At 41.9% G+C, this 11,557-nt stretch overlaps 1 protein-coding gene across 1 annotated transcript; it reads left to right on the plus strand.

The window, feature by feature from the left end:
- Positions 1 to 8,638: 8,638 nt before the first annotated feature.
- Positions 8,639 to 10,377, plus strand: LOC131487627 (glucose-6-phosphate isomerase). Its single transcript, XM_058688511.1, has one exon. The coding sequence runs from the start codon at positions 8,684 to 8,686 to the stop codon at positions 10,358 to 10,360; it is 1,677 nt and encodes a 558-aa protein (XP_058544494.1). The 5' UTR covers positions 8,639 to 8,683; the 3' UTR covers positions 10,361 to 10,377.
- Positions 10,378 to 11,557: the final 1,180 nt, after the last annotated feature.

Raw genomic sequence — 11,557 nt, forward strand, 5'->3', positions numbered from 1 at the left:
GCATTGTTGAAAGTGTATCTTTAGGGAAGACTGCTAGAAGTGGGATTGCTGGGTTGAAAGGTAAATATGTATGTAGTTTTGTTAGGTATTGCCAAATTTCTATCTGGAAATGTTGTTCAAATTTGCATTTTCACCAGCAATTAATAAAAATAACTTTTTTCCTACAGCATCACCAACAGAATATGTTGTCATATTTTTAAAACTCTGCTGGTCTAATAGGTAGGACATAAGATCTCAGTGTTTTAATTTGTATTCTTCTAATTATGAGTGAATTTGAGCATTTTTTCTAATGTCTGAAGCTATTTTTATTATCTCTTTTTTGTGTATTGCCTGTCCACGTCTTTTCCTAATTTAAAAAAAAATTTTTTTTAACATTTATTCTTGAGACACAGAGTGAGACAGAGCACGAGTGGGGGAGGGGCAGAGAGAGAATCCAAAGAAGGCTCCAGGCTCTGAGCTGTCAGCACAGAGCCCCATGCGGGGTTCAAACTCATGGACCACGAGATCATGACCTGAGCTGAAGTCGGATGCACCGACTGAGCCACCCAGCTGCCCCTCCTAATTTTTTATTGACTTTTTTCATCCTTAGTGTCTCAATTATTAAGAGTTCTTTTTTTTTTTTTTTTTTTTTTTTAAGAGAGAGAGAGAGCAGGGAAGAGGCAGAGTGGGCAGAGAGACAGAAAGACAGAATCTCAGAATCTCAAACAGGCTCCACACCCAGCATGGAACCTGTTGTGGGGTTTGATCTCATGAACTGGAGATCATGACCTGAGCAGAAATCAAGAGTCAGATGCTTAACTGACTGAGCCATTCTGGTGCCCCTATTAAGAATTTTTTATATATTAGAAATACTAGCCCTTTGTCTGTGGTATAAATTATGAATCTTTTTTTTCCATTTTTCCAATTGTCTTTTGACTTTAAGGTGCTTCCATTATGTAGGATGGAGAAGAAAGGAGAGGAATGGATGGTGGTCTATTGATTGCAGGTTTTTCATACAACCCAAAATAAACCCCTGAGAAACTAGAGAACAATGTCTTGTCTAAAGGAGTATTTGACATTAATTGATCTGCAAATGTTCAGGAATTTAATATTGATTACAGTTGAATACGAGGAAGACATAAGTAATGGCAAGGACTGCTATCAGTCAGGAGACAGTGTAGTACTTGGAGCCATGAGAAATATGTGTGTGTGGTCAGGGTGCTGAAAGACTAGGGCTGAAATGGGCTGTCAAGAATGTATGAATGATTAATATGTGAGTGCAGTGACATGGGTTGGAATATACTGCACATTTGATTGAGTGGAAAAAGTAGGGGGTATCTAGTACTTATAAATGTATTTAGGATTGTTTTAATATTGTGCATTAATAGATACTAGCCAGATCCATTAAGAGGTTGTCACCCAAACTCATCAATTTTTCTTACATTATATTTCTTATATCCATGCTTCTTTTTCATTTCCTCTGCTTTTTCTCTAGTTTAGAACCAGCATGTCATGTCTTTGCTCTTGCAATGGTCTCCCAATTAACTTGCCAGTCTTCACCAAATCAAGCTGACCACATCTACAACTGCCAGATCAGTATTTCTAAAGCATCCCTTTAATTCTCTCAATCCCTTATTCTCCTTGTCCCTACTTCCACAGAATTGCCCAGAATAGTGGGTTTCAAACTGTGTTCTAAGGACCAAACATAGTATGTTCCAGAAATATGCTGTTTATTTTTACTCAGCCATTGTCTGGCACAGAATAAGTATCCAGTAAAAAAATCTGTAAAATGAATGAATGAATGAGTGACTCATTGGATGCTGGGAGATGGAATTTGAGAAGATCAGAAGACTGGATTCTACTTCCTCTTAGATCAGCAGCTCCACTGTTATCTACATACTATGTTGGTATTCGCAAGTTGTTTTATTTGAAAGAGTCCTGTTGCTTTAAGTGTGTTTAAAAATCAACAAATAGGGCGCCTGGGTGGCGCAGTCGGTTAAGCGTCCGACTTCAGCCAGGTCACGATCTCGCGGTCTGTGAGTTCGAGCCCCGCGTCAGGCTCTGGGCTGATGGCTCGGAGCCTGGGGCCTGTTCCCGATTCTGTGTCTCCCTCTCTCTCTGCCCCTCCCCCGTTCATGCTCTGTCTCTCTCTGTCCCAAAAATAAATTAAAAACGTTGAAAAACAAAATTAAAAAAAAAATCAACAAATAGATAAAGATGTCTTATTTCTTCTAACATTCAAAATCTCAAATTAATATTCCAAAGGCAATTCTTCCTACTCCCTAAAATGTAGAAGGTATCATCAAGGTTTTTGCTCAGCAATCCTCCCCCCAAACCCATGGCCCTATGGGGGCTGCCATGTTTGTTCTGATATGATCCTATCTCTGAGAAACAGGTTTTGACTCAAACGTAGCCAATTATAATGTATTGACACCCAGGCCAGAGGTGATTTGCTTGGGGGTGGTCACCTGACCCCAGCTGGGCTCTGAGATTTAAAACTTTTTTTTTTTTTTTGAAACTGAACAATAACAATCTGTCCATTTCTGTGGCAAAAACTATGAGAAACTCTTTATGTTCAGGTCTCCCATTTTCTAAAATTTAAAAGCAACATCTTTTGTTTAGGATTTTCTTTTTCATTTTTATTAAGTTTTTAACTTTAATTCCAGTGTAGTTAACACACAGTGTTATATTATATTATTATGTTATAATATTATATTATATATAATATTATATTTTATATATAATATTATATACAATATAATTTTACAATATACAATATACAATTTTACAATACAATATAATAATACAATACAATATAAATACAATGTATATTGTACAATATACAATAATTATATTGTATATAATATTATATATAATTATATATAAATATATATATAATATATAAATATATATAATATATATATAAATATATAAATATAAATATAAATAAATATATAAATATATAAATTATATATTATATATTATATAATTATATATTATATTATATTATATTATATATATTATATATAAATTATATATATTTATAAATATTATAATATATTATTATAATAATATATATAATATAATATAATATAATATAATATAATATAATATATATAATATATTATATAAATTATAAATATTATATTATATTAGTTTCAGGTGTACACTTAGTGATTCAACAGTTCCATATATTACACAGTGCTCATCAGGATAAGTGTACTATTTTTTTTCCTTAAAATTTTTTTTTAATATTTATTTTTGAGACAGAGAGACAGAGTGAGAGTGAGGGAGGGGCAGAGAGATGGAGACACAGAATCCAAAGCAGGCTACAGGCTCTGAGCTGTCAGCACAGAGCCCCACGCGAGGCTAGAACCCACTGACAGTGAGATCATGACCTGAGCAGAAGTTGGATGCCTAAATGACTGAGCCACCCAGGCACCCCCAGGATAAATGTACTCTTAACCCCCATCACCTATTTCACCTATTCTCCCACTCACTTCCCCTCGGGTGACCACCAGTTTATTCTCTGTAGTTAAGAGTCTGTTTCTTGGTTTGTTTCTCTCTCTCTGTCTCTTTTCTTTCCTTGTTTGTTTTGTTTCTTAAATTGCACGTATGTGTGAAATCATATGGTATTTGTCTTTCTCTGACTGACTTATTTCACTTGGCATTATACTCTCAGCTCTATGTTGCTGCAAATGACAAGATTTCATTCTTTTTTTATGGCTGAATAATAACTTCCTTATCCATTCATCTATCCATGGACACCTGGGCTACTTCCATAATTTGGCTATTGTAAATAATGCTACATTAAACATAGGGGTGTGTATATCTTTTCAAATTAGTGTCATTGTTTTCTTTGGGTAAACACCTGGTAATGTGATTACTGGATCATAGGGTAATTCTGTTTTTAATTTTTTGAGGAACCTCCATACTGTTTTCCTTAGTGGCTGCACCAGTTTGCATTCCCACCAACAATACACAAAGGTTCCTTGTTCTCCATATCCTCACCAACACTTGTTTCTTGTGTTTTGATTTTAGCCATTCTGACAGTTGTGAGATGATATCTCATCATATATAAAAAATATATTTTAAGTTTATTTATTTATTTTGAGAGAGAGAGAAAGCATGAGTGGGGAGGGGCAGAGAGAGAGAGAGAGAGGGAGAAAGGGAGAATCCCAAGCAGGCCTTGCACTATCAGCACAGAGCCCGAGGCCGGCCTTGAACCCAGGAACTGTGAGATCATGACCTGAGCCAAAGTCAGACACTTGACTGACTAAGCCACCCAGGCATCCCTCTCATTGTGGTTTTGAGTTGCATTTCCCTGATGATGAATGATGTTGAGCATCTTTTCATGTGTCTGTTGACCATCTTTATGTCTTCTGCAGGTCTTCCAATATTTGGAGAAGGTCCATCTGGAGTGGAGGAGACAGAAGCAAAGATGCAGAGAGGAGAAATGAGAGACAGAGAGAGCATCCTGGTGGCATTTGAGCCCTTTTAAGACATGTTTCTTAGTCTGTCAAAGGTTGGGTTCTATGGAACAAAACTCTGAGGTGGAATTTGGGGTACAGGATATTTATTAGGAAACACTTGTGGAAAGGAAGGAAGGAAACGGGGTGAGTAGAGGGAGAAGTTGAACAACACAGGTCTAATGAATTTTTGAATGACCTCATAGAGAGCTCTGTAGTGGACATGACTCATTGAAATGGTCCTGCATGGCCCAAGATGCCCTGACCTTTAACTTCCCACAGTGACCAGTCACCGGATCTGGGTCTCCAGAGAAGAGAATGGTCTTGGGCAAGGCAGCTCTCTATAGATGAGACAAATCCTGAAGTAGCTGGCATCTGATGGCTGTCTAATGACCACACAGCCAGCATCTGGGGCAATACATCCTTCTTTGAAAGTGATCTTGACAGCATTTCTCATGTCCACCACAGAGGCTCACTTTCAGCCTGCCTCCACTATGGCTAATGTTCAACCTTTTATTTTAGTTATGTGAGACACTTCAATATGCTTTCCATACATTTCTACTTTTGCCAAATCAAGGTCAAGTTAGGTTTTTATCACTTACCACCAAAAACGTCCAGACTAATATCCTCCAGCCAGATTGCTCCCTCGAATGCTCTGTCTACTCCTTTGGCCATGAGTTGCCTGCACTTTTTCTTCTTGACCCAGTCACTCATGCAACAAACATTTCCTGACTATCCACTATGTGCCAGGCATGAACATAAATCCTACTTTTCCCAAAGCTCCAGTGCCTGCCCCACGCCTTTAGAAAGCCCTTCATAACCTAGATGACCCCTCAGCAGGTTCACCCTCCTCTGAGAGCCATGGTCTCTGCCATTCACTCAGTGCTACTTTGCCTTTTGCTGGACCACTGGCCACTGGTGGAACAGTTTTTGTGGGATATGGACCTCACTGAGGAATGAGATGAGAAAGTTCCTGTGGGACTTGTCCCAACCTCTAAGGGCATCATTCATTACATTTCAGGTTTTTTTTCCCAGGAGATGTTCAGGAGAAATTTCTTTCCTATCTCAGTTTCAGTAGCACATGTGCTTCTGAATAACTACTTGGTTTTTATCTCACCCCCCTGTAAACTGTGTAATTGGCTACATTTCTCCTGTCACACTGGCTGCTAGGAAACCCAAGCCAAATGCATGACACCCTCTTAGCACTTGTGTAACATTTTCTGTCAGTATCACTGACTGTTGTCTTCAGGTAACTGAAGCTGAGGATGTGTTTTATTTGTTCAGTTGAGGTTTCTGAAAAACATAATCTGAATGTCTCTTGGTTGCTACAAACACACCCACTCCCTATTGTAAATACTTGTCATTTCACATGTGTGTGCTACCTGCTCACCCTCTGAAAGTGTTTGATTTTATGTTCTTCATCTGGGGTGTGTATTCAAAAACGTTTTTAATAATATGTTTTATTTGACTTGCCATGTTCAAAATATTATCATTTCCAGAGCTAATGCAGGTTTTTTTTTTTTTTGGTAATAAGCCTTTGGAATCCAGTGTATTTTTCTTTTATTGTAGTAAAATATATATAACCCAAAATTTACCATTTTAAGCTTTTTCAAATATATGTTCAGTAGCCTGAAATACACCCACATTGCTGTATAACCACTACCACCACTCATCTCCAGAACTTTACCATCTTCCCAAACTGAAACTCTGTACCCTTTAAATAATAACTTCTATTTCCCCATCTCCCCAGCCAGTGGCAATAATCATTCTATCTTCTTCCCTGAGAATTTGATTACTCTAGGTATGCCACAGAAGTGGAATCATAGTATTTGTCCTTTTGTGTCTGTTTTATTTAACTCAGCATAATATCTTCAAGGTTCATCCATGTTGTTAGTGTGGATGTGTCACAATTCCCTTTCTTTTTTTCTTTAAAGTTTATTTATTTTATTTTGAGAGAGAGAGAGAGAGAGAATGTGATAGAGAGCAGGGGAAGGGCAGAGAGAAAGTGTGATAGAGAGCAGGGGAGGGGCAGAGAGAAAGATAGGGAGGGAGAGAGAGAGAGAGAGAGAGAGAGAGAGAGAGAGAGAGAAAGAGAGAGAGAGAGAGATTGGGAATCCCAAGTAGGCTCCGTGCTGTCAGCACAGAGCCCGACACAGTGTTCGAACCCGCAAACTGTGAGATCATGATCTGAGCAGAAATCAAGAGTCAGACGCTTAACTGACTGAGCCACCCAAGCACCCCTCCCTTCCTTTCTAAGGTTGAAAAATATTTCATTGTATGAATATGCCACATTTTGTTTATTCATTCATTTATGGTCTGCAATTTTGTATTAGCCTCAGTTCATGTTGTAATGCTTTCTGTTTGTAGATAAACTGCCTTTAATCCTTTTCTGAACAGGACGCAGCATAAATAAATACATTCATATTTTTCACCTTCAACAAGACCATAAACTCCTTCAAGGCAGTGCCCAGCACAAGCTTGGCACAAAGGGGATGTATGACACATGTAGTCTAAGCACAGGTCACATGGCATCTAAGCTGGAGGTGAGATGACTCTGGAGGGGGCATGCAGGGGAGTGTCAGCTCCTTGGCTGGGGTGCTGTGGGACACAAAACCAGGGTCAGCCTTTGGCAATCATGGCTAAGTGTTCCATGATCCTGTTTTCACTCTGCTTCCTCTGTCCACTCTTCACGATAATCTTAATAATAGCACTATTCACATATGTTGCTTTAAAAACACTGGAATGGGCACCTCTGGGGAGATGCATGGACTCTTCTCCCTGACTTCCTATTCCAGCCTCACTGCTTGGTGGGGACAAGCACCGTGCAATCAGCAGGCACTGAAGTATAAGCCTGCTTTCAATGCTCAGACGTTTCCTGATATTCAAATTCACTGAGAAATGTTTTTAAACTTTTAAAAATAGAGATACAATTCAGTGATGTTAGGCAAAAACCTTTAAACACCAACCTAAAGAACACCTGGGTGGCTCAGTCAGTTAAGCATCTGACTTTGGCTGAGGTCATGATCTCACAGTTTGTGAGTTCAAGCCCGTGTCAGGCTCTCTGTGTTCAGCACAGAGCCTGCTTCAGATCTTCTGTCTCCCTCTCTCTCTGCCCCTCCCCTGTGCTCTCTCTCTCTCTCTCTCAAAAATAAACAAACATTCAGAAAAAAATTTGTTTTTAATTAAAAAACAAAACAAAACAAAACAAAACATGAAAAGGAAACAAAGTTATATGGGGTCCATGGCTTCTCCACAGTGTAATTAAAGGGCGTTAAAAGTTTCCCCCACTCAAGCCCCAGCAGGCCTGGGGAACTGTCCCTCCTGCAGTCACACTTTTGATTGAAGGTGTTAACTCCCAGCAGGCTCTTTGCCTGAAAGGAGAGAGGCAGGGCTAGAGTGGTCCATCAGCGTAGATCCCCTTAGAATTCCTTGGAATCTGGAGGATTGGAAGTAGGGGCAGAGGCATCAAATCCAACTAGTAGAGGCCCATCTCTGTCTGACAAGTGGGCATCGAGCCCACGCAGGGGCCACACAGGGATGGGAGCTCACCACCGATCCACGCCTCCCTCACCCACATAGCCCCCTCTGTGTTTAGACAGTTTTATGAGAAGGGCTTTTATTTTATTGAGACCAAAACATCATTATTTCATATTATCACCTTTGGTTCATGACTTGCCTTAATATACATGTCTAAGCCTCAGTGTATACAATGAGCTGGTCTTCACTTGGCCAATAGCCTTCGAGGGACCCCAAAACTGCATTGGGGGATTTTCATAACATGGAAAGATTGATGCCATTCAGGGAGGCAAGTGTAAATGAGACTCTGTGGGGGTAGGGCCAAGGAGCAGGGGGCAGCATCAACCAGTGAACAGCAGGAGGGACTTGAATGATACCCAAGGATGGGGAAAAAAAGAGTCCAGTGGGCCATCCTTACTTTCCATGGATCTCCCCTGCCCTGGGGCCTCGGGAACCGCAATGGGCACTGGGCTAGAAGTGGAGACACTGATCTGGTCTCAGCCAATCTTTACTGGGAAGATCATTTTAGCTCTTTGTACCTCAGTTCCCTCATCTGTAAAATTGGGTTAATAACTAGGCTTTCCACTTTGTAGGGTTATGTTAAGAATCATATGGGATGATGCACATGAAGTCTGGTAAGGTCAAAGAGCCTTAAAGTACATATTTTGGCTCTTCCTCTTCCAAGCACGTCCCAGTCCAAATACCCCGCTGCTGTCGCCATGGCCGCGCTCACCCAGAACCCGCAATTCCAGAAGCTGCAGCAATGGTATCGCGAGCACGGCTCTGACCTCAACTTGCGCCGCCTTTTCGAGGGGGACAAGGAACGTTTTAACCACTTCAGCTTGACCCTGAACACCAACCATGGGCGGATTCTGGTGGATTACTCAAAGAACCTTGTGACCGACAGTGTGATGCAGATGCTGGTGGACCTGGCCAAGTCCAGGGGTGTGGAGGCTGCCCGGGAGCGCATGTTCAATGGCGAGAAGATCAACTTCACCGAGGATCGCGCAGTGCTGCATGTGGCCTTGCGGAACCGGTCAAACACCCCCATTCTGGTGGATGGTAAGGATGTGATGCCAGAGGTCAACAGGGTCCTGGAGAAGATGAAGTCTTTCTGCCAGCGTGTCCGAAGCGGTGACTGGAAGGGGTACTCAGGCAAGCCCATCACGGACGTCATCAACATCGGCATCGGCGGCTCTGACCTGGGACCCCTCATGGTGACTGAAGCCCTTAAGCCGTATTCTTCAGGAGGTCCCCGGGTCTGGTTTGTCTCCAACATCGATGGGACCCACATTGCCAAAACTCTGGCCACCCTGAACCCCGAGTCCTCCCTGTTCATCATTGCCTCCAAGACCTTTACCACCCAGGAGACCATTACGAATGCAGAGACAGCGAAGGAGTGGTTTCTCCTGTCTGCCAAGGATCCTTCTGCAGTTGCGAAGCACTTTGTCGCCCTGTCTACCAACACGACTAAAGTGAAGGAGTTTGGGATTGACCCTCAAAACATGTTCGAGTTCTGGGATTGGGTAGGAGGACGCTACTCGCTGTGGTCAGCCATTGGACTCTCCATTGCACTGCACGTGGGATTTGACAACTTCGAGCAGCTGCTCTCAGGGGCTCACTGGATGGACCAGCACTTCCGTACGACACCCCTGGAGAAGAACGCCCCCGTCCTGCTGGCTCTGCTGGGCATCTGGTACATCAACTGCTTTGGGTGTGAGACGCAGGCCATGCTCCCCTATGACCAGTACCTGCACCGCTTTGCCGCCTACTTCCAGCAGGGTGACATGGAGTCCAATGGGAAGTACATCACCAAGTCCGGCACTCGTGTGGACCACCAGACGGGCCCCATTGTGTGGGGGGAGCCAGGGACCAATGGCCAGCATGCCTTCTACCAGCTTATCCACCAAGGCACCAAGATGATACCTTGTGACTTCCTCATCCCAGTCCAGACCCAGCACCCAATAAGGAAGGGTTTGCATCACAAGATCCTCATGGCCAACTTTTTGGCCCAGACTGAGGCCCTGATGAAGGGGAAGTCGACAGAGGAGGCCCGGAAGGAGCTGCAGGCCGCAGGAAAGAGTCCAGAGGACTTTGAGAAGCTGTTGCCACACAAGGTCTTTGAAGGAAATCGCCCAACCAACTCTATCGTGTTCACCAAGCTCACACCATTCATTCTGGGAGCCTTGATTGCCATGTACGAGCACAAGATCTTCGTTCAGGGCACCATCTGGGACATCAACAGCTTTGACCAGTGGGGGGTGGAGCTGGGAAAGCAGCTGGCCAAGAAAATCGAGCCTGAGCTTGACGGCAGTAGCCCAGTGACCTCTCACGACGCTTCCACCAATGGGCTGATCAACTTCATCAAGCAGGAGCGTGAGGCCAGAAGCCAATAAACTCATGCCTGGCTGCAGTCCCTATTGTGACTGGTCCTCCTTTGTCCCTCTTCACCAGAGATGTACTGCACAGTCCTTCCCAGAGCACCTTCTGGCTGTAGGCTTGGAGTACAAGCCCTTTGGGGGAAGCTGGTCTGGGATTGCTATCATCACTCCTCCATGTCCGTGTGCCCTCTGTTTTACGACTGGCTGAAGTGTTTCGGTGCAGCTGATTTTTCTGACCGTGTTCACCCTGTTCATGTATCAGAAAAATAAAGATGCCACAAAGGAAAAAAAAAAAAAAAAAAAAAAAAAAGTACATATTTTGGGTAACATAACCTGTCTCTGCTTCTATTTTACTTCCTGTCTTCAGTTTTCTTTGTATTATGTAAACACTTCTTTACAATATTTTGTATAATGTTAAATTGTTTACGTTCTTCAAGGTATCTCATAAGTTTTTTGAAATATAGTGTGGAATAAATATAAACATATACAAAATAAATATTTAATAGATTGTTATGATGACTATTGTCTTGGGGAATATATTAGGAAATTTATATATGGACTATATTATATAAGGATATAATTAAAACAAATTTTTCCCTATAATACTTAGAGTCTGGTTTTAAACCTCTAAATTAATTATTCTTACGGACTTAGCAGACAAATGAAAACACAGTTATGTTGCATCAAACCAAACAGGTGAATATGTCTCCTTGTGTCTGATTTTATAAAGCAGTGAGGACTAAGCCACCTAGTTGTCATTCTAATCAGGATTCTGCTGCAGCTTGTGAATCATGATTCGTGTGCAGGTTCTGAACCCAACAGTCAGTAAGCTGAGCTTCAACAAGAACTTATTAAGAACCGCCCCCTCCCCCAACCTTTACCCACATAGGGATGTGCACCTTGAACTTGGTACTTGCCCTCTTTATGCACATTGTGATACATATAATTTCACTCCACATTGCTGGGTAAAAGTAGTCCTCCTTCAATTTACAAAGACTCACTTTACAGGAAATGTAAGAACAAGGCCAGGGCTTAATCTAAGGGGCTCTACAGAATGCATCCACTCAGAAGCATCACTCTCATTGCTGTGCCAGAGTTCCTGGAATTGTACCAGAGATGCAAACCTTTGGGTTCACAGTATCTGAGAGGAGTGCAAATGTTATGCAGTGTTTACAATATACTGCAATGCCTCTTTGCATATGTTGTTTGGCC

This window comes from Neofelis nebulosa, chromosome 10 (assembly GCF_028018385.1).
Source record: "Neofelis nebulosa isolate mNeoNeb1 chromosome 10, mNeoNeb1.pri, whole genome shotgun sequence".
Classification (NCBI taxonomy): Eukaryota; Metazoa; Chordata; class Mammalia; order Carnivora; family Felidae; genus Neofelis; species Neofelis nebulosa.